Genomic DNA, 24,023 nt, shown 5'->3' with positions numbered 1-24,023 from the left:
CACGCCCAATTATCTCCTTGGTCTGAATATCCTGAAGTAGACAAAAGGACGAATACATTAGAACAACATAATCTAATTGTTCAGTAACCTGTGGTATGGATAATAACTGATGAGTTAAAGAAGGAACAAGCAAGCAATGATGTAAGGGAAGTGACGGGGTGAAATGCACGGTGCCTGCACCACACACGGGTGCTAAAGTATCATTGGCAGTTGTTATGTTTTTCCTGTGAGATGTAGTCATGTATTGAAACATATTTTTATCATATGTCATATGATCCGTTGCCCCAGAGTCCAAAATCCAACCTGTATGATCTTGAGTTTTGGAGGCTAAGAGAACATGTCCCAAGGCACCTGTGTCGGAAGATGAGTCACCCTGAGTACGAGTCAACAAATTTTGACTAAAGTCACTAGGGCTAGGCACGGTTTCCTGTACTGTTGGTGTAGCCGCAGCAAGGGAGGCACGGCCTCTACTGGACCCTACTGCCCCACGCTCCTTTGCACGCAATTTTTTCTTCAATTCTGGGAACCAATCAGGCACCCCATGCTTAGCAAAGCATGTATCCTCAGTATGATGGGTTTGCCCATAGAAAGTACACTTCAAATCATCTTTATTTTCTCGGTTGAAGGGACGAGAATTTAAAGATTGATTAGAAAAAATTACTAGGACGAGGAGCACCAGCTGGCCGAGAGATCATGGCCATGGACGGCAGCCCTTCTTGATTGTTACTTCCACCCATCATAGAAGCATGGCGTTGAGCTTCACGCCGAACAACAGAATACACCTCCTCAACCGATGGTAAGGGTTGAGTACGTAAAATATCACTACGCACTTTATCAAAGACATCATCCAAACCCGCCAAAAAATCATACACACAATCAATTTGAATTTCTTCTCAAAGTGTCTTGAGATCCACAACACATTCCATCTTGATTGGTCTCCATTGATCTAACTCCTGCCAAACGGACTTCAGATCAGCATAATACACACCAACTGGCCAACTCTCTTGACAGAGTCTGAAAGATTTAACCTTCAACCTTCAATTCATAAATCTGAGAAATATCCGAACCATCATAATAGGTCTGAGCCACCTCTTCCCAAACTTCTTTAGTAGTACGCATGAGAATAAAAAATCCCATGATAGCAGGTTCAATGGAATTGATCAACCACCCTTTTACTATTGCATTCCCTGTCTCCCATATCTCATACTTAGCACTACCCTCAGCAGGCTCCTTGGTACTCTCAGTCACAAAGCCCTTCCTACCGTGTCCAGCAATGTGCATCTAATTCGATCCATTTAGTTTCACGGTGTTTGGTACATCAGATGCATCATTCTGAATAACAACAGGATTCACTACTGTATTTGAGGTACGAGCACTGTCCTCCAATTTCAAAATACCATTGCCTTCCGTAGATGCCATACTCCTTTCCACAAATCTGCACGTGACACGGTACTGGCACACTGCTACACACACGGCAATACTGCACACACTGCACACTGCTACACACGGCAATACTGCACACACCCAGCCCAACTGAAATCTGCATGAAAAACTGCAGAACCAGTCAACCAAGTGTCGCGGAAGAAGAAGAAAAAAAAAACTAGGGTTACGACAACACAAGGCTCTTGATACCAAATAGAACTTTTACGGGATAATTTCTGGTATTACTCCTTTTGAAATATATACATGTACAATCATTGTTCAACAAGGAAACAAATAATAAAGCTTATAAACAAACCTACCTAATAAAAGACTCCTAGTATTTACATTCCCTTTTTTCCCTAATATTGACTCACGACTAACATAATTAAGATTACATACCAAGAGAGTCGCCCACACGGAAAGTAGTGCGATCAGCCCATGCTTGGATGTCAGAGCTGAGATCCCAGCTGGAAGCTGTGAGCGATGGCGTTTGCGCAGTGAAAAAATATCAGCACAAGGATCGCCTTCACTGAAAAATCAGCGGAGAGACATGCATTTTCTAATTAGTTAACTATAGAAATAGAGAAAAAAACTACTGCAATTTTCTTAGGAAAATGCACAAACACTTGGTAAACACACGATCATGAATGAAATGAACGAGAATTATGTTGGATTTTGTGGCTCAATACTTCTTGGGCCTTTAGTTTTTTGTCTCAAGCCCAAATAGGTTTGGCCTTTTGTTACCCATTTGAAAGCCACATGGCAGCTAGGGTTTGATTAAAAGGCACCAACCTTATATAAGGCAATTCATGCCTTTTGGTCAGTAAGAGAGCAGAAACTCAGCGGCAGCAGATAGCAGAAAACAGAGAGCATCCGATAAAGAAGAAAATTGAGTGCTGCTGTTTTACTGTTCTCCATTTGTGCAATCATTCATCCAAGGATATATTGCTACATTTTGTGGCTTTTGGGAGAGAAGGATTTGGTATGTGTTTCTTCTTCTCCATTTGTTCTTTGTATGAGTGAAAGCTATTGGGTGTATGTGGGATTTGGGTTTGAGTGTTGAACTCTATTTGTAATCTCCTTTTGATATTAGTGGAATTTCCTCGCCGTCTCGGAACTGGACGTAGGCTTACGCCGAACCAGTATAAATCCTTGTGTCATTTGGATTATTTGTCTTATCATATTTTGCCGTTGTAGTTTATTGGTTTCATATTTGACGCTTCCGCACAACAAGTGGTATCAGAGCTCTGGGTTTCGACTTAGGGCTTTGTACTAGTATGTCTATGAAACCTTCGAATATGTTGGTGAAATATGATATTGAAAAATTCAATGGGAGGAATGATTTTAGCCTGTGGCGGGTTAAGATGCGAGCGGTGCTAGTTCAACAAGGGTTGCTTAAGGCGCTACAGGGTGTGGAAGCCTTGCCACAAGATTGGTCTGCTGAAGAAAAAGAATACGCTTTGTATAGAGCACATAGTGCAATTATGTTATCACTATCTGATGAAGTTCTTCGTGAGATGGAAAATGAAACTACTGCAGCTGGTTTGTGGCTTAAGTTGGAGAGTATATACATGACCAAATCCCTCACCAATCGTTTGTATTTGAAGCAACGTTTGTACACTTTCCGTATGACCGAAAGTACACCTATTCAAAACCATCTTGATGAGTTTAATAAGGTTATTATGGATTTGAAAAGTATGGATAATAAAATTGATGATGAGGATCAATCTTTGATTTTGTTGTGTTCTTTACCTCCTTCGTATGCGAATTTTGTTGAAACTTTGTTATATGGGAGAGATTCTATTTGTATGGAGAATGTAAAAGCCGCTTTGAATTCAAGAGAGTCAAAGAACAAAGTATTTGGAAATTTGAATGATTCTCATTCTGAGGCTTTGATAGCAAGAGGCAGAGATAGGGAATATGGTTCAGGTAGTAATAAAGGAAATTTGAGATCGAAGTCTAAGACCAGAAACAACACATGCAACTATTGTCGCAAGGAAAGGCATTGGAAAGTTGATTGCCCAAAACTGAAAGATAATGCTGGTGCGAGTGCGAATGTCGTCGATGACGACTTCAACTTTGTTCTATGATGACAGTTGGCTACACCAGATTTGAAATTAAAAAAAAAAAAGAGGAATCTGGTGTTGTGGGTACTCTTAAATCTCTCTGCTACATATGGAGATTTAAGAGTTTGTAAGGATTCTTTGTTATGATTTGAGAAAGTTGCTTAGTAGCCTCTATGTATGTTTGTGTTATGTCAGTTGCTCTTCATCGGTGTTTTTATTGTTTTGGATATTGGTATGGTTTTGCTTTTTTTGGTAAAGTTGAATTCAGTGAGGTCCAATTTGTTAAGTTCTGCAAGTTTGGATAGTGAGACACCACATGCACTGCAGAACATTTGTGTGGAACCCTCTTGTAGAAGGCAAGTTATATGCTTTCTAACTTTGTTTGGTCTATGGACATTTGGTTGGATTTGTTTACCACTGCTATTTGGTATGTTGGTCTCCATCATCTGCAATTAGTTTTCTTGAAGACTCTAGTTGAGGTATGGTTTTGGATCTCCTGCTGATTATTTGAATTTGAAATTTTGGTTGTCCTGTTGGTGCTCATGTGATGATGGTAAACTTAAGTGAAGGGCATATTTTTGTATGTGGTATGTGAGACCTTGTTGCCAAATTTGTAATCAGTTTTGATTTGGAGAATGTGCCATGCTATGTGAATGAGTTTATTGGTGCAGTTTAAGACCATGGTGTTCGTGAGCAGGTGGAGTTCGTTGTGTGTCCAACTTTGGTATGGTGTGCTTGATCTTTTGTTGGTGATATTGAAGAATTTCAGTTCTTCGTTTGAATCACCTTTTGTTTTGATCAAGGCACTTATGGTTTGCAAATTTGGAGAAGACGGTAGAGAAATGGTCTACTTTTGTTGGCTTTGGTACAATTTGAGTCGAGGTGGAGATCATTATGAGTACCGAGAGCTTGTGGAATTTGATTTAGCTTCCGTTGTCTCTAGTTCGTATTTTGGGTGCTTATGATGATGGTTTGATTAAAAGGCACCAACCTTATATAAGGCAATTCATGCCTTTTGGTCAGTAAGAGAGCAGAAACTCAGAGGCAGCAGATAGCAGAAAACAGAGAGCAGCCGATAGAGAAGAAAATTGAGTGCTGCTGTTTTACTGTTCTCCATTTGTGCAATCATTCATTCAAGGATATATTGCTACATTTTGTGGCTTTTGGGAGAGAAGGATTTGGTATGTGTTTCTTCTTCTCCATTTGTTCTTTGTATGAGTGAAAGCTATTGGGTGTATGTGGGATTTAGGTTTGAGTGTTGAACTCTATTTGTAATCTCCTTTTGATATTAGTGGAATTTCCTCGCCGTCTCGGAACTGGACGTAGGCTTACGCTGAACCAGTATAAATCCTTGTGTCATTTGGATTATTGGTCTTATCATATTTTGCCGTTGTAGTTTATTGGTTTTATATTTGACGCTTCTGCACAACAAATTAGAATATAAATTAATAACGTAATAGATTGGAGAAGCTCAATTACGCACACGCGTAACGAATTAATGAATATATCCAAGAAAGAACTTAACAGAATAAATTAGCAGGAACAAACTGAAATCGAACGCATGCAAGTCAAAACTAAGTACGTAGCAGAGAAACTTTCAACAAAAATTAATTAGCAAGAAAAAACTGAAATTGACGCCAGTCAAAATGCAGTACGTAGCAATTTTCTTAGGAGATTATGGAATTTTCTCCAGAAAATGCCCAAAAACTTGGTAAACAGGTCATCATGAAAAGAAAGAAACAATAAATTAGCAAGAACAAGCTGAAATAGAAAAATCCAACGCCAAATGCAAGTTAAAATGCACTACGTACTTGCAGTTGTTGATTTCTTGTGATGGTAAAAGAAAATCGATCGAGCAGAAGAAAGTTCTGGAATAATTGAGAAAGCGAAGCGAATTGAAGCAACGAGTTTGGAGTATAATGGGAGTGAAGAGTTTAGCAAAGTGCAGTGGGAATGGAGAGAAAGCGAGCGAATTAAAAGAAGTTTAATCATGCAAAAGGAATGTTTCGAAGGAAGTTTAATCATGCATGCAAACGGATGTTTGGAAGGAAGTTTATGTTGAATTGTAATCGTGTCTTGGCCCAAAGATAATGGATCTAACCCATGCATAAAGAAAGATCCATGCACATGCTAGAGAATTCTAGCAAAGTTCAAGTTGGTGGAAGGGTCTAGAAGAATTGTGAGGATTCCACCAACATACAAGATTAATGTAGATAATTCTAGCTTAGGAAGGTAGTGGAATTATCTAAATATCTCTAGCATGATGCTTCCATGCTTCTCCAAGGTTCCATCCATGCCTATAAAAGGAGAAGGCATCCATACCATTTGAAACAACCAAGAGAGCAAATAGTGAGAAGTGAGAAGAAGCAACAAAGCTTCTAAGAGTGTTTGAGTGTTTCCTCTTGTACTAAGTTTGTGAGTGAATAAAAATCTTGTGTAATACATTGAGTGTTCTTTCTTTCTCTTGCCTATCAATTCCGCTGCATTGCATTCTTTTTTGTGAGATAAACATCTCCAAAGTAGCGAAATCTTTTTAAGCCCCAACAGTTTAATCACCCAGTCCCTTACTCCGTCGATCTCACCTTCTCTCTTATCAACCTAAGTTCTAACCCTCAATTAATTATTCAACGCGCAGCAGGTCTATATAGGGGGAAGCTTGTAGTGCTCATGGATTCAGATTGCATGTTGCAACTTCCCCGGCGGAGCATGTCCTCAGCATTATGCTTGAACTTGAAAATTAAAATCATACATTTTATCTTATTTAAAATACAATTAAATATTGTTAAAATTCTAATACCTTTAATGAGCTAACCAGGGAGCAGAACTTCATGATTTCAGTAGTGACAAACTGAAAATTATGTAACGGTTCAGCAATCAAGAATTTCAAAAATTACTTAAATTTCCTAATTTTTATGTGTAAAAAACCATAAAAAAAAAATTTAATTTAATGTACAAAAGCCTTGTCACACACGTAATCGCGTGACAAGAAGCTAATACACATTTTATGGCTCTTCTCCAAGAAGCACTTAGTGGCGGGCGTTTTTAACCGTCCAAACTAACACGATTCATGAAGTTTAGCCTCCACTGGCATAATCATATTTTTGAAAGGGTGATTTTGTGTAAGATCAATTAAAACATACAATATTAACAAAATATCAACAATATTCATGTTAATTATAAGGGTAAATTACACAAAACTACCTTAACTATTGGGTCAACCACGGTTTCATACCCATCTTTAAAACATTTCAATATCATACCTTATCTTACGAATTTGTTGCAATATCATACCTTATGTCAGTTTGTCTGTCAATTCCTCCGTTAAATGTTGACGTGGCTTGAGACGAGATCCACTCTCTATCAAAAAATTAATTAAATATTAAAAACTAAAAAATAAAAAATTTTAATATTTTTTAAATGGGGGACCCACCCCTACAATCCCTTCTTCAGTTCTTCCCCATCCACCCAGGTCCCCCCCCCCCCAACCTTTCTTCACCACCCCACCGCTGCCCTCTCTTCCTCCATCTCCACCTCTCTCCCAAGGTTCTGCTAAACAAAAACTAAAAACGAACTATGAAATTTCTGGGATTTTGAATTGGGCAATCTCATCCTTGAGGATCTGTCTTCAAATAAGAAAACCCAATTGCAGTCGGATCTTTGCCATCAAAACCCGGTCTTGGCGATTTGCCGGAGAGCTGCGTGACAATCATTCTGGGGTATTTGGTCCCGTTGGAGATTTGCAAATTAGCGAAGCTGAATCGGACATTTCGCGGCCAAACTCCCCCTAGCGTTCCACAAACCCTTTTTTCTTTTTCTTCACCAGTCTCCCAGCTCCCATCGACCCATACAGCTGGAACAATCCAATGGTCAGATATGGCTCTATCCCGCCTATCTTCCTCATCCTCCTCCTCCTTCTCCTCCAGCTCCAATCTCCTGAGGCCCTTCAGCTCCACCTTATGCCTCACCCCATCTATCTATCGTACCATCTCATCTGTCACCGATGACTCCACCACCCTCACAATCAAGACGTCCATCCCCTTCACCTCCGACAACTATGAGTCGCCATCACCCATGCTCGAGACCACTCCTAATGAGCATATAACGTTCTTCCATGACATAGCGTTGATGTGCCAGATGGAGATCGTCGCCAACTTGCTCTACAAGGCCAAGCTGATCGAAGGGTTTTGCCACCGATACGACGGCCAGGAGGCTAAGCTGATCCAAGGGTTTTTGTTTAGCAGAACCTTGGGAGGGAGGTGGAGATGGAGGAAGAGAGGGCGACGGTGGGGTGGTGAAGGAAGGTTGGGGGGGAGAAACAGGTGGATGGGGAAGAACCGAAGAAGAGGTTGTAGTGGTGGGTCCCCCATTTAAAAAAATTATTAAATAATTTTATTTTTTTATTTTTAAATATTTAATTAATTTTTTAATAGAGAGTGGAACCCTCCTCAAGTCAGGTTATCATTTAACGGAGGAATTGACAAAGAAACTGACGGAAAGTATGACATTGTAATAAATTCGTAAGATAAGGTATGACATTGAAATGTTTTAAAGATAGGGTATGAAACTGTGGTTGACCCAATTATAAATAGGTTAATCATGTATTGTGATACTTAAATGCATTTAAAATAAATAAAAATTACAGAATCTGCCACTACAAATGGCACTCACTTCAACTAACACTCATTTTCTCGTAGTTTTATATTTTGAAATAAGTCAATGCGTATCAGGCACTGCAACGCAATGTCTGTTTCCTGATTCTGTGTTTTACATTTGAATTCACACTACATTATAGTGTCCATTTACTGGTTTTGTTTTTTCCATCACTCACACGCCTCTTACATGTTTCTTTTTACATTTGGATTCAGACACTGGAATACAGTGTCCGTTTTCTGATTTTGTTTTTTACTTTTGAATTTAGACATTATGTTGCATAGTCCGTTTCCTGATTCTGGTTTTTCCATCAGTCACACGTCGCTTACGCTTCACACCACGCGCGACTCCTAATTTTTACATATAGGTTCAGACACTGTAATACAGTGTCCGTTTCTTGGCTTTATTTTTTACATTTAGATTCAGACACTGTAGTGCAGTGTCCGTTTCTTGGCTCTGTTTTTTACATTTGGATTTAGACATTGTAATGCAGTGTCGATTTCTTGACTTTGTTTTTTACATTTGGATTTAGACACTGTAATACAGTGTCTATTCCTGGTTCTATTTTTTACAATTGGCTTCAGACACTGTAATGTAGTGTTCGTTTCCTGGTTCCCTTTTTTTTAGTTGAGCAAACCCCTCCATATAAACAAGGGCGATATAGAGAAAGTGATAAATATACATGTTCCAACTATTTATAGGGTTCAAATCATATCCGGATCAATTCCATAGGGATAGAAATCTAATGGCCAAAACCTCTTCACATTCCTCTCTTTCCCCTCAGCTTCTTTTTCTCCCTTGCACTGCTACACCTCATAGCTATTAACAAACCCCAAATTGAATTGCAAGTCATTTGTTTTCTAAGTCTGATTTATTTTTTGGCTCTCTCTTACTGTTTTAGATTTTATTTGTCCTATTTTCTTCTTCTTCATCTTTTAGATTTATCTCTCTCTTGTAACTTTGTTTCTTTCTATAATTTTTCCATAGTTATGAAAAAGATATATGCAACCAGAAGACATCGGGTTGCACGACCCCTCTCTTTTCGTTAACATGGACTGAGATTTTAGGGTTGAGGGACCTACAATTGAGGGATGTGGTGCTGCTAAGGCTAATTTTGGAAAGGGTAAGGTGAGACACATGCAATTGGGGGTTGTGGGCTGGGTGGGTTGTGGCAGTGTTAGTGTTAATTTTGAGGTAAGGTTGAAATTTGATCTTCAATTTGGGGGGCTGGTGGTTTGAGGTTGAGAGCTTCAAAGTGATGGAGAAAGAGAAGAGTTGAGGAGAAGAGAGAAAGGTGAAAAGATTTTTGGCCATTCCATTTGTATCATGGATAAGATCCATCAGTCTAGAAGGTCCCCACAAAATTGGTCCGTAGATGATCTAAATCCTTATTTATAATAGTTTAAGCCCATATGACATTCATAGAGAGAGAGAGAGAGAATGATAAAATATTCAAATTCTAACTATTTATAATGACATAAAGCCTATGTGACATTCATCATTGACCCATGCCTATTTAGTAAAAATATATCATTGATTAAGTCCAAAACAAAAATATGTCATTGCTATATGGCTTAATAGTTAAGTTTTTATTGATTTTTGGCTAAATTATTTTTTTTGAAAAGCTAATATACTTATATGAGACTTATATATATATATATATATATATATATATATATATAAGGTAACTCACTCCAAAAAACTTGTTAGCTCCCCAAATTTAACCAAGGGATCCATTATCCGGTCAAATTTATAGGTCAAGTGCTGGTTTGAGGTTGCTTAAATGTTTTAAAAGCAACTTTTTATAAAATGTTGGGATTAAAATTTTGTTTGGTAAATGAAAAAAAAAATGTTTTTTTTTTTCTCAAAATCATGGGGTGTAAAATAGTAAACATGAGAAGCCGTTGAAAAATGTACCATTCTAATAATTAGGAATGCAGTTAGTATATTCTGAAAGCATATATATATATATATATATATATATATATATATATATATATATATATATATATATATTGTCAACCTAAGACCTCTCACTTACAAATGAAGATGAATACCACTAAACCGTAGTACTAATTAAGTTGCTTGTCCATGCAGATTTTTTAATGCTAGCATGGCTTAGAGGCAATTAGTGGAAAGTGGTTGTAGCTTTTAATTTTATGCATACTAATTCCTCTAATATGTTTTAAGAAGATCAGAGCTTCAATTAAATCTAAATTGAATACTTCGAAGTCATGTTTGATAATGTGTATCAAATTCTTATTCATGTCATCTCATTTATCTTCCCATTGTGGCTTGTGATGCTGTCGCCTGGTTGTCCATTGTTTTTTCGTTGTCTCGATGGTTTAGTTGGTGTCTTCAGGTACAACAACTACAACACATGTTTAATTTTCGTAATCTAATTTGTCGTTACATTGTTTTTCTTTTCCTTAATGAAAAAGTTGTATTGGCTTGTTGTTCATCTTGCTTTTTTATTTTGATTTAATATGGTGATTTCATGTATAACTTACATTTCCGGAAGACGGATGGTAAGGGATAAATTGGTTAAAGGTTGAAAAATCATAGGAGAGAGGATTTTTTATAAATACAAATGATATTTTACATTAATTTATGCTAAGAGGAGAAGCGTGAAGAAAGTTGACATTCTACCATAAAATCAATTGGCAATATGGAGAGTAACTCAACTTACTATTTATAAGCCCATGTAAGATTTCTCCTCCATTAATGTGGGACTAATTCTCAACACACCCCCTCACGTGTGACGAATTTTCAAGCCTAACATGTGAACAACACAATGGGGTGACGTGGAGCGCATGTGGCGGTTAGGCTTCACAAGCGAGACAACTTGCTTTGGTATCATGAAGAAAGTTGATGTTCCATCATAAAACCAATTACTAATATGGAGAGTAACCCAACTTACTTATAAGCCCATGCAAAATCTCTCATTCCATCAATGTGTGTGACTAATTCTCAACAAAGCAAAGGTATGGATTAAAAAAATAAAAAATAAAAAAAAGCCCGAATCACTAGGGCAATTTATCACTTTTCAAATTTGAAGTTAAGTATAAATTCGAAAGGAATTTCGGCATTTTAATTTAAATTTTATTTCGACAAGAAACTTTGCATTAACTTTCCAAATAAATTCACAGGACACCATGGTTTACAATTTTAAATTTCTTATAAATATTAAATTTCATCCGTTGAAGAAAACCTCAACGGCACAACAAAATAGAGAAAGAGCCGTAACAAACGAAAGCCAAGGAAATCTGGATAGACAGAACAAAATAAAGTTAAATCTCTGTAAATTAATAGTTTTGTACTAAGAATATGTATTAATTTTGCGGAATATTAATGAATTAATAAACTACTATCTTATCAGCTAATTAATCTATATATATAAAGGGAGAGCCCCAGTTTGGTGAAACATTCCAAAATACCAAGAATATCCCTATGTTTCCTTCACAATCAAAAACCAAAAAATCCAAAAAAGGAGGACAAACTGGTAAAAAACTTATAACCGAACATAAAACTGTATCGAAGGAAAAAACTAAATTTTTACTAAAAATTGAGAGCAAGAAATACAAAAAAAAAAAAAAAAAAAAAAAAAAGGAAATTAAACCGAATACTGGTAAAACAAGTCCACGTAATTGATAATTGACTAATGCAACGTTGGTAACTGGTCTTGATTTAAAAGAAAAAGTTGAAAACACAAAGAGACAGATGCAGTAAAAACACCAATAAAAAACAAAATAAAATTAAAAAATAGTGGAAACTGAGGAAAGAAACGTGGGAGAGAGACTGCTTTTTCCAAACTGCTTTCAGTTTAAAGGCTCTCATGTTATTGCTAATGGAATAAAACAAAAAAGAAAATAAAAAGAGACCTAATACGTTTAGAATAGAACTGCTATTCAGCAGTTGCAGGCTTGAAGTGTGTGAAGGAAACAGTTTTGAAGAACGATAAACGCGAACGTGCATGAAAATAAAGCAAACGTGGGAGAGGAACCGGTTTTGCGGGACATGTAAATAAAACACGAAATAAAATAACCTCAAGATAACAAATTCAAAATGTTATGCTAGAGCCTGAAGGAGAAGATCAAATTGGCGAAAAACCAATAAGAACTGGTAGTTCTGTAGTTCTCAATTATTAAATTTGTGTGTTTTGTTCTCTATCAAAATGCTTCTTATTCCTTATTCTTCTCATGCATTTTCACAGGATTATTGAAAATTCTGCACGTTAATTGTAGTGGTTTGATTGTGGTTTTTGTTCTCTGCAGGTTTTTCTTCCCTTATCTTATCAAATAAATCAATTGATAGGTTAGGCTTTCATTTTTTTTTATTTTTCTTCACGGGCCTTTGAAACGTATGTGCTATAGCTTTTGTGGTTAAAATTGAAGGATTATTTAGTGAAAACATGTTCATTTGAATAACATCTATAGCATGCATTTAACAATTAAAAGGCGAAATCATGCTTGCATGCATTCAAAAACAAAACATTACCCATGAAATTCAAAGCCTAGTAGATTGGTGAACCATTAATCAACTCAAAACAAAGTGAGTTGAAATTTATACCTTTGAAGATTCCTCATTGCATAAGCAAAGGCTAATCACCCAAAGAGAGGGCTTTCATTCCTTGCATCTTAAATCTATGGATTTGGATGGAAGAATAGGTTTTTCCAAGTTCCCAAAATAGGGAACCTCTAAGTCTCTTCACCAAGGAGAGATTGGAGAAGATATGAGTGACCTTGGAGTAGTAGGATTGCTAGATGTACCCCCCAAGGTGGCCGGCCTCTTTAGAGAGAAATGGAAAGACATGTTCTCTCCAATTTTCCCCAAAACAAACCCCTTACGAATTTTAGGCTATAAAGTCATATTTATACCTTTATTCATTTGAGTGGCAAACTTGTAAATAAGTCCAAGTTCACTACCCTTAGCATCATGGCCGGCCCTAGGGTATTTTGGGCTAATTAGGCCTTTGTGAATCATTATTCATTAAGTTGTCATACAACTTAAGTCAATGGACTTGACGTTCGAAGTCCATTGGGCCTTAAGGTCCAAAACTATCCCCTAGGTCTTTAACGAACTTATTCGTTTGATTAATTAACATATTAATTAATCATTGCCATAAATAAATGATTAAACCATTTAATCATTCTTACTCATCTCCGTTTAATCTCCAATCTCCACCTCTTATGGTGTGCGATCCATTAGGTTCCTTTTAGCGAGGCAGTGGGCGATTAAAACCATTTTACATCGATTGTGAATTTGAAACTTACTTTCAATTCTCCCTTTAATGATTACACACGTTTAGGGCTTCCACAAACCATGAGTGACACCTAGCAGCATATCATGGTTACCCAAGCTAATCAGAAGAGGTTAGAGAACCTATTCAGTTTGGGATTACAAATGCAATACGGTCTTTCTCTAATCTAATACTCTTGACCACATTGTTTGGTTTGATAGTTTATATGTTCATGTCTACTATCCAATGTGATTCGTGTGCTTATATGATTTCCTTGAATGTGATTTAGAACGACTTTTCTAAATCTCATTCATACTCTGGCCAGATATTCTAAATCATATCATAGAGTATTCTCCCTCAAACAGTTTGAAGGTTAGAGATCCCTTGTTGCGCATTCACTTGCCTCCATGGCTAAGTGGCTTAACCCCAACGATGCCGTGGACACCCTCCTGATGGAGTGACTTTGACATAATCAAAGATCAAGGACTTAACCACAAGACAACTATGATGCCTCAGGTCAAAGGACTACTTTGCATTATCCCAACCATGAGTTCTCATGTGACATGAGTATGAGAACTCTTCGTCGATCGCGTTCAGTGAACTCATTCTCTATTGAGCACCTACGTACTTGTCTTGATGTCACACACACCAATGACTCGAGACTAGTCACTCTCCCTGAGAGAAGACATAGCACGTACCGATCTTGACGGACTGTCAATGCCCAATTGGCAATCCTATGATCAGGAACATTTAGGATGTGTCTACGAAAGAATGGTCTCATGAATCTAACTTCATCAGATTACATTCTCCCAATCACATATTCCTTGGACTTTATCGTTTAAGCATATAACATTTATATGAGACGGCTCAAACAATAATCTTTGCCCTTTATATTAAACTAGATTAGTTTAACATGTGAAATGTCCGTAAAGTATCATCATATGATTGGCTTTATGGCACATTTCCAACAAAAATCTTGGTGCTTTTTATTTCAATTTTCTTATTCTTTCTCTCTCCTTTTTGTTATAGGGTCAAGACGATTCTTTTAGGCTCCAAAGTTCAAAGGTCTGAGTAATTTTGGGTAAATCTCAATCTAAATTTACCTTTTCAGTTTGTAGGTTTTTTTACGATTTATCTTTTAGGTGATGAATTTGATGCGGTCTACTGCAGTTTTCAGGATGTATATATGAGTTTGTATTTAGTATTTCTAAGTCAATTTTAGTTTTTTAAACTTCTTCCTTTGAAATTTTCATTGTGCGATTTTTTAATTTTGGTTAGATTATGAGTTTCAATTTTGATTATCTTGATGTCCTATACATGTGCTATGGAAATTAAAAAAATTATTTGTTTTCATTCTCAGGATATTTACAAGAATACCCACAAAAAAATGGAGAAGGAACTACCTATTGATAAGATCTCAAACAGACGTGTCTCTATTTTTACACCTGAGTGGGAGATATCTGTCGGAGTAAAAACTACTGATCTAAGCCAACTTATTCTCAAAGAGTGGAAAAAAAAGAAGCATGAGCAGTATGTATTCTAAATTCTTTATTAAATTTGTTACAAAAAATTCTAACATTATATGTACCTTCAATATATAGGTGGCGCATGAAAAAGGCTGTAGAAGAATTAAAACCTTCAACAACTCCTCGCATCATACGAATTTGGAATAAAGTCCAACAAATTAGGTACAACACCATTTCTTACCTATTTATTTTTAATGGCATTGTCTATATCATTCTACAAATTAATTATCTCAAATTATAAAATTAAAAAAAATCTACAAATTAATTATCTCGAATTATAAAAAATAAATTATGGGTGCAGGAAAAAGATTAATAGTGACCAAACAACTTTTCTAAATACGGTAAGTATTCTCTTATTTTCATACGGAAGTATATTGGAAATTCAAATTGCATTCAATTTTCAAATAGAAATAAAATTGCATTTTTTTGTCAGTTTTACAAGCATCGCACTCGTCGCAAAGTACAAAGGTTGAAGTACAAGATTAAGGTAACATTTCTTACTATTTAATTTTGTAAACATGATTACAATTTGTTACCTCAAATTTGACAAATTATTTATCTTTCAGTATTCTAAAAGTATCTGGAGTAAAAGTATTGCCATCAGAAAATTGTCAAAGTTAAAGGTATTTAGGTTAAATTGACTGCAACCTTTATATTTGGGATTGTGCATTATAGTTAGACTTCTTATTTTATCATCATTACTTGCAGATTAACCATGAAAATCTAAAGCATCAAGTGCAAGAGTGGCAAGCATGGCTTTGATTTCACACGTATCTGATGCCAATGTATTTCTGTTTGGAAGTAATCCGTCTATATTTTCAAGCATGGAAGAACCATTGGTGTTGCTGTGAACGTACACAACTAAATCTCATGGCCTGCACAGCCTGCACTTGCAGAGAACCATTTGCACAATTATTGCCTTATATGTTGTTCATTTCTGTGATAGAACCCATTTTATTCCTGTTCTTTGTAATTCATATCATTTGATGTCTTAGAGATCAATGTGTTTGCGGACAGACGTTGTCTAAATTTATTCATTAAAACCCAATTTAACTTCAAAATTGTAGTTTTCCTACATGAATCTTTATTTGTGAATGTTGGTAATGCAAGTTACGCAACAGATAAAAGGAATAAGTTGATTTTCATCTTTTCATATCTTTGCATAACCAAAGAAGAAAAATACAGAAATCAGGTTGTTCAAAATTTAAATTAATGTTGTTTTTTGCTTTAATAGTGTTAGTTAGCCTTTTAATTTGTTTGTTTACATATAAAGCTATAATTAGATACTCAATTTGATTTCTTATTCGCATGGGAAGAAGGATCAATGAAATTGGCAGTGTTCCCAATTAATCCAACCAGTTCTCTTCAGTTTTGCTTCTTCATTGTTTATCTATATATATAAAGGGAGAGCCCCAGTTTGGTGAAACATTCCAAAATACCAAGAATATCCCTATGTTTCCTTCACAATCAAAAACCAAAAAATCCAAAAAAGGAGGACAAAGTGGTAAAAAACTTATAACCGAACATAAAACTATATTGAAGGAAAAAACTAAATTTTTACTAAAAATTGAGAGCAAGAAATACAAAAAAAAAAAAAAAAAAAGGAAATTAAACCGAATACTGGTAAAACAAGTCCACGTAATTGATAATTGACGAATGCAATGTTGGTAACTGGTCTTGATTTAAAAGAAAAAGTTGAAAACACAAAGAGACAGATGCAGTAAAAACACCAATAAAAAACAAAATAAAATTAAAAAATAGTGGAAACTGAGGAAAGAAACGTGGGAGAGAGACTGCTTTTTCCAAACTGCTTTCAGTTTAAAGGCTCTCATGTTATTGCTAATGGAATAAAACAAAAAAGAAAATAAAAAGAGACCTAATACGTTTAGAATAGAACTGCTATTCAGCAGTTGCAGGCTTGAAGTGTGTGAAGGAAACAGTTTTGAAGAACGATAAACGCGAACGTGCATGAAAATAAAGCAAACGTGGGAGAGGAACCGGTTTTGCGGGACATGTAAATAAAACACGAAATAAAATAACCTCAAGATAACAAATTCAAAATGTTATGCTAGAGCCTGAAGGAGAAGATCAAATTGGCGAAAAACCAATAAGAACTGGTAGTTCTGTAGTTCTCAATTATTAAATTTGTGTGTTTTGTTCTCTATCAAAATGCTTCTTATTCCTTATTCTTCTCATGCATTTTCACAGGATTATTGAAAATTCTGCACGTTAATTGTAGTGGTTTGATTGTGGTTTTTGTTCTCTGCAAGTTTTTCTTCCCTTATCTTATCAAATAAATCAATTGATAGGTTAGGCTTTCATTTTTTCTTATTTTTCTTCACGGGCCTTTGAAACGTATGTGCTATAGCTTTTGTGGTTAAAATCTTGGTGCTTTTTATTTCAATTTTCTTATTCTTTCTCTCTCCTTTTTGTTATAGGGTCAAGACAATTCTTTTAGGCTCCAAAGTTCAAAGGTCTGAGTAATTTTGGGTAAATCTCAATCTAAATTTACCTTTTCAGTTTTTAGGTTTTTTTACGGTTTATCTTTTAGGTGATGAATTTGATGCGGTCTACTGTAGCTTTCAGGATGTATATATGAGTTTGTATTTAGTATTTCTAAGTCAATTTTAGTTTTTTAAACTTCTTCCTTTGAAATTTTCATTGTGCGATTTTTAAATTTTGGTCAGATTATGAGTTTCAATTTTGATTATCTTGATGTCCTATACATGTGCTATGGAAATTAAAAAAATTATTTGTTTTCATTCTCAGGATATTTACAAGAATACCCACAAAAAAATGGAGAAGGAACTACCTATTGATAAGATCTCAAACAGACGTATCTCTATTTTTACACCTGGGTGGGAGATATCTGTCGGAGTAAAAACTACTGATCTAAGCCAACTTATTCTCAAAGAGTGGAAAAAAAAAAGAAGCATGAGCAGTATGTATTCTAAATTCTTTATTAAATTTGTTACAAAAAATTCTAACATTATATGTACCTTCAATATATAGGTGGCGCATGAAAAATGTTGTAGAAGAATTAAAACCTTCAACAACTCCTCGCATCATACGAATTTGGAATAAAGTCCAACAAATTAGGTACAACACCATTTCTTACCTATTTATTTTTAATGGCATTGTCTATATCATTCTACAAATTAATTATCTCAAATTATAAAATTAAAAAAAATCTACAAATTAATTATCTCGAATTATAAAAAATAAATTATGGGTGCAGGAAAAAGATTAATAGTGACCAAACAACTTTTCTAAATACGGTAAGTATTCTCTTATTTTCATACGGAAGTATACTGGAAATTCAAATTGCATTCAATTTTCAAATAGAAATAAAATTGCATTTTTTTGTCAGTTTTACAAGCATCGCACCCGTCGCAAAGTACAAAGGTTGAAGTACAAGATTAAGGTAACATTTCTTACTATGTAATTTTGTAAACATGATTACAATTTGTTACCTCAAATTTGACAAATTATTTATCTTTCAGTATTCTAAAAGTATCTGGAGTAAAAGTATTGCCATCAGAAAATTGTCAAAGTTAAAGGTATTTAGGTTAAATTGCTTACAACCTTTATATTTGGGATTGTGCATTATAGTTAGACTTCTTATTTTATCATCATTACTTGCAGATTAACCATGAAAATCTAAAGCATCAAGTGCAAGCAAATGGGTGGCAAGCATGGCTTTGATTTCACACGTATCTGATGCCAATGTATTTCTGTTTGGAAGTAATCCGTCTATATTTTCAAGCATGGAAGAACCATTGGTGTTGCTGTACACAACTAAATCTCATGGCCTGCACAGCCTGCACTTGCAGAGAACCATTTGCACAATTATTGCCTTATATGTTGTTCATTTCTGTGATAGAACCCATTTTATTCCTGTTCTTTGTAATTCATATCATTTGATGTCTTAGAGATCAATGTGTTTGTGGACAGACGTTGTCTAAATTTATTCATTAAAACCCAATTTAACTTCAAAATTGTAGTTTTCCTACATGAATCTTTATTTGTGAATGTTGGTAATGCAAGTTACGCAACAGATAAAAGGAATAAGTTGATTTTCATCTTTTCATATCTTTGCAGAACCAAAGAAGAAAAATACAGAAATCAGGTTGTTCAAAATTTAAATTAATGTTGTTTTTTTGCTTTAATAGTGTTAGTTAGCCTTTTAATTTGTTTGTTTACATTTAAAGCTATAATTAGATACTCAATTTGATTTCTTATTCGCATGGGAAGAAGGATCAATGAAATTGGCAGTGTTCCCAATTAATCCAACCAGTTCTCTTCAGTTTTGCTTCTTCATTGTTTATACAAATAGATGGTGATGAATTTTAGGGTGAAAATTATTTTTAGAAAAAATTCTTTTCCTAAAATCGAAATTTTTATTGGGTTAGTAATTCATGTTTTCAATTTGCATTCTCTCTCCATTTTCAGTTTTAATCACATATTTGCATTCAATTAATTTTTAAATAATTTTTACGCAATTCTTTGGAGATGATTGAAAATAATGAGAAATTGTTGTGATGGACACACACCCACAATTTATAAAATAACCACTTAAGAAATATAAGAATATTTAAAATAACACATTTGTGGGGCGCGTAGCGCCCGTGATGCAAAAATGCCTCTCGCACGCACGTTAGTGCGTGCAGAGAGGCTAGTAACTTATTAATTTATCAAGTATTTCGTATTTTCTTCGATATTGTATATTGTGTTTAGTTTTTTGTTTTACAAACTAACAATTCTATTTATTTATTTAACAAGGTAAAAATCATAAATTTACTTACGTTTTTCAAAATTAATTATACTTGTTCAATTTAATGTACTACATTATTTAATTTTATGAATATGTAACCAAGAAAAACTCTTTTTTTTTTAACAAAACAAAACAAAAACCATAGTAAAAGGAAATTATTAATTTATATATTATGTGGGATCTATATGGATTTTTAATAGATATTGATTTATATATTATGTGGGATTTATCTGAATTTTTCAAAACATATTATCTTATAATTTAGCAAATTATTAATTTAGTACATTATTTCAGAGTCGACACCGGCATCAGTTAAAAATATATATTATTTAACCGAGATTAATTATTAATTTATTGAGTATTAAATTATCGAGGTTCTACGAAATGAACAAATCAGTTATGTAATAAATACTCACATGATTTAGCCTTATTTGATTTTGTTACATGCCGATCAAGAAAATGTATCGTCAACTAATAACATCATTCAATACTATATAATAATTGGAATCTTATTTTTTCACAACCTTTTCATCGACCTTCAGCCTTTTTACATTTCTAAAACCGCTCTGCATGTTGATCTTCCAATTATAATGCCATAATTGAATTTTAACCATCACAATGTCTATAAATACTTGTTGCAACACCAACGCTTTCGTTATTCCAACTTCAATCGATCCTTCATGAATCACCGAACCAAACCAAGACAAACTGATATGGCGACCTTCGCCCTTTCTGCTTGCAATATGATTCATTTTCCACTTGCCGTACTAGCATATTTCACTTTGCTCACGCTAGCCAATAGCCACGGTTTCACTGCCGATCTCATACACCGTGATTCTCCGCTCTCTCCCTGGTACAATTCATCCGTCTCTCGTTACGATCGCTTGCATAATGCCTTTCGCCGTTCTGTCACTCGTGCCAATCACTTCGTCAAGCCAATAATCACCTCATTATCGTCGTCGTCATCAGCAAATATCCAGTCCAGAATAATATCAAGTGCTGGAGAATACCTAATGAACGTATCAATTGGGACCCCACCAGTTGAAGTTCTCGGAATAGCTGACACAGGCAGTGATCTCATCTGGACTCAATGCAAGCCATGCAAGCAATGCTTCAACCAAAACCCTCCTCTCTTCGATCCCAAGAAATCGTCAACCTACCGCTCCATCCCGTGTCAGTCCAATTCATGTACTTATCTCGAAGAAGCCTCCTGCAGCACCGAAGACAACGAAGGTCATGAAACGTGTGACTATAGCTATCATTACGGAGACCGCTCTTTCACTAGAGGGACTCTAGCTGTTGAGACCTTCAGCATTGGATCAACTTCTGGCCGTCCAGTTTCACTCCCGAAAATTCTCTTCGGTTGTGGACATCAAAATGGTGGCACATTTGATGAGTCCGGTTCTGGCTTGATTGGCCTCGGTGGAGGCCCTCTTTCCCTCGTTTCTCAGCTGACTAAATCGACCAACGGAGGGAAATTTTCCTACTGTCTGGTGCCCCTGGCATCGAATAGTAAGAATTCAAACAATAACTTGGCGAGCAAGATAAGTTTTGGCAGTGCTGGCATTGTTTCAGGTGCCGGTGCTGTTTCAACACCTATAGTTGCTAAACAGCCCGACACTTTCTATTACCTCACGCTCGAGGCCATTAGCGTTGGAGAGAAGCGGTTGGCCTACAAAACCAAATCATCACCGAACTTTGAGGATGACGTCGCTGTTGCTGCCAATGAGGGCAACATTATCATCGACTCGGGGACTACTTTGACCCTCCTTCCACCTGGATTTTACGAGGATTTGGAATCGGCGTTGGAGGTTGCCATTAACGCAGAGAGGGTTAGTGATCCGAAGGGGATTCTGAGCCTTTGCTTCCGAAGCGAAAGCGATGACATTGGTGTTCCGGTCATAACTGCACATTTCAAGGGTGCGGATGTAAAGTTGCAGGCAGTGAACACATTTGCCAGAATCGAGGACGATTTGGTTTGCTTGACAATGATACCGTCGAGTGACGTGGCGATATTTGGTAACTTGGCTCAAATCAACTTCCTGGTGGGATATGACCTTGAAGAAAGAACTGTGTCGTTTAAGCCGGCTGATTGCACCGAGCATTGATGAACAAAATTTTAGTCTGGTTCTTTTAAATTTCTCATCATCTAAAAAGTAATATATGTTATGAACTTTTTTATGCTTACAATTGGAGATTTAATGGAAGTTTTGTTGTTAGTGATATTTCTGGTTAATTGTTATCCCTGCACAAGCATGATTACCAACTTAATTAAGATTTAATTGAATTCCAATTTAAATTGTTAATTTTAAGTACAAGGTTCAGTTATCCATGTATTCCGGGTAACTGAACCTTGTACTTAAAATTGGACTACATGCATGTTCTTTTCATTGTCAATATTGCCAAATGTAGTGTAGCGAAACAAATTTTGTTCCAACTTGACTTAAAATTTAACGACATAGTTAACATTAATTACCCAATAATTTTTTTTTTTAATCGAAGCGATAGACATATTTCATGGATCGAGAACACAATTACAACACGGTTTCAAGATGAGTGCCAATTCGGTGCATCTTCTCCAGTGACTAAATACTTGATTTGGTGAGATAAAGCACAACAACAGAACAATAATAAATCCCTACATGGCCACCACAACAAGACACAAGAACACAACACGTACAGGTGTGTATCTGCCACGATAAATCAATGGTGACAAATCTGAAACCAAGGAACACACAAATCCAAATCGTTTAAAAAGTGAGGCACACAAACACAGTTGCAGGTGACAAGTCTGATTTCTGAGGTTCGAAATCGTTTTGGTTTTTAGTCAAACAATCATTTCAGTTTAGCTAATTTGAATCAATCACGATTATGTGCCAATTTATTGGATTTTTTTATTCTCTGATTATCCTCTGATTTAGTTTGAAACGTATCTAAAAAGTATGATACGCGTATCTCATCAATAAACAACGTATCCATTCATTCCGATATGTATCGGGTCCGTATCCGTATCCCTGTGTGTCAGATACGGGATACGTTGGCTTTTCCCTGTGTCCATGCATCGTAGGAAAAAGGTCATGAAAGTCATGACATCTCCAACATCGGCATATAGATCAGCAACAATCATGACCCAAGCAAAGAGAATCCTCACTAATTTAGCCATGGAAGGCACCAAGCCACAGATCAGGCCATGGGTTCGTCGTGAGTCTGCAACATTGCGACATCCATATGGATTCGTGACGGTCATGACCAAGGGGCGCTGGAATGACCAAGGAGAACGTGTCCACTATGGAAACCAAGTGGTAGAAGGCCCACCACAGGATTTTTCTCGGCTGCTTCTAGTAGCTGGAGGACACGGTGGGAGGTTTCAGTCGGCTGCGGTGGCAGAAGCTACTGCTATACGGGATGCTCTGGAAGTGGTGTGGAGAAGGGGTTGTAGAAAATCAAGATTGAATCAGATGCTAAGGTTATTATTGATATGATTAATCTTAAAACATGTTGTGATGCGGTTGTTGTTGAATGCATTGTTCATGATATTTGGTGCTTGGCGCGGAAGTTGGATTCGATGAAGTTCCTATTTGTGCCTAGGGGTGGGAATCGTGTTGCGGAAGCTGTAGCTGCCTATTTTCAAAATCATGGATACTCTATGGAATGGTATTGTATAGGGCCTATTTTATTTTGGTAAAATCGCCAAAATGGTCCTTGAGATTTGCATAACTCATCACTTTGGTCTTTGAGATTGTCCACCATCCATTATTTTAACCGGAAAACGGCTCGAAATAGGAATGATCTTATTCTACACTTTCCTATCTTTATTTTTTTATATATTATGGATCAAATTTGGTTAAGAAACGATCGAGTTACGAAGCTTTGAAAATTGCCAAAACTTCCGGCCAAGAGCTCTAGAACACTTAACGAAGTTTTTAACGGAATGACAAAAATGATGGATGGTGGACAATCTCAGGGACTACTTTTATCGATTTGGAATCTCAGGGACCAAAGTGATGAGTTATGCAAATCTCATGGACCATTTTGGCGATTTACCCTTTTATTTTTAATATTCTAGCAGCAGATCTAAACCTTTTCAATTGGACTGTTGATTTTATTGTATAGGGCCTATTTTATTGTTGAGTAAACTGTTGATTTACCTTCTGAACTTTCACCTACCTTTCAATTTGCTCCTTGAACTTTTCTATTGGAAGATAAGTTCAGGGAGTAAATCGACAATTTACTCTTTAAAAAAAATCTATCATTTGACCCCAAAAAAAAAAATTGTTGCTACCATGTTGCCACTTATTATGATCTAGTGGTATATTCCTCTTCACTGATAAATAAAAGTTTTTAGG

At 35.9% G+C, this 24,023-nt stretch overlaps 1 protein-coding gene across 1 annotated transcript; it reads left to right on the top strand.

The window, feature by feature from the left end:
- Window positions 1-20,399: 20,399 nt before the first annotated feature.
- On the top strand, window positions 20,400-21,785 carry LOC114825519 (aspartic proteinase CDR1-like). Its single transcript, XM_029104261.2, has one exon. The coding sequence runs from the start codon at window positions 20,421-20,423 to the stop codon at window positions 21,783-21,785; it is 1,365 nt and encodes a 454-aa protein (XP_028960094.2). The 5' UTR covers window positions 20,400-20,420.
- Window positions 21,786-24,023: the final 2,238 nt, after the last annotated feature.

Source organism: Malus domestica, chromosome 06 (assembly GCF_042453785.1).
Source record: "Malus domestica chromosome 06, GDT2T_hap1".
NCBI classification, from domain to species: Eukaryota; Viridiplantae; Streptophyta; class Magnoliopsida; order Rosales; family Rosaceae; genus Malus; species Malus domestica.
The sequence above is the reverse complement of the archived record's forward strand: the minus strand, read 5'-3'. Positions and strand labels throughout refer to the sequence as shown.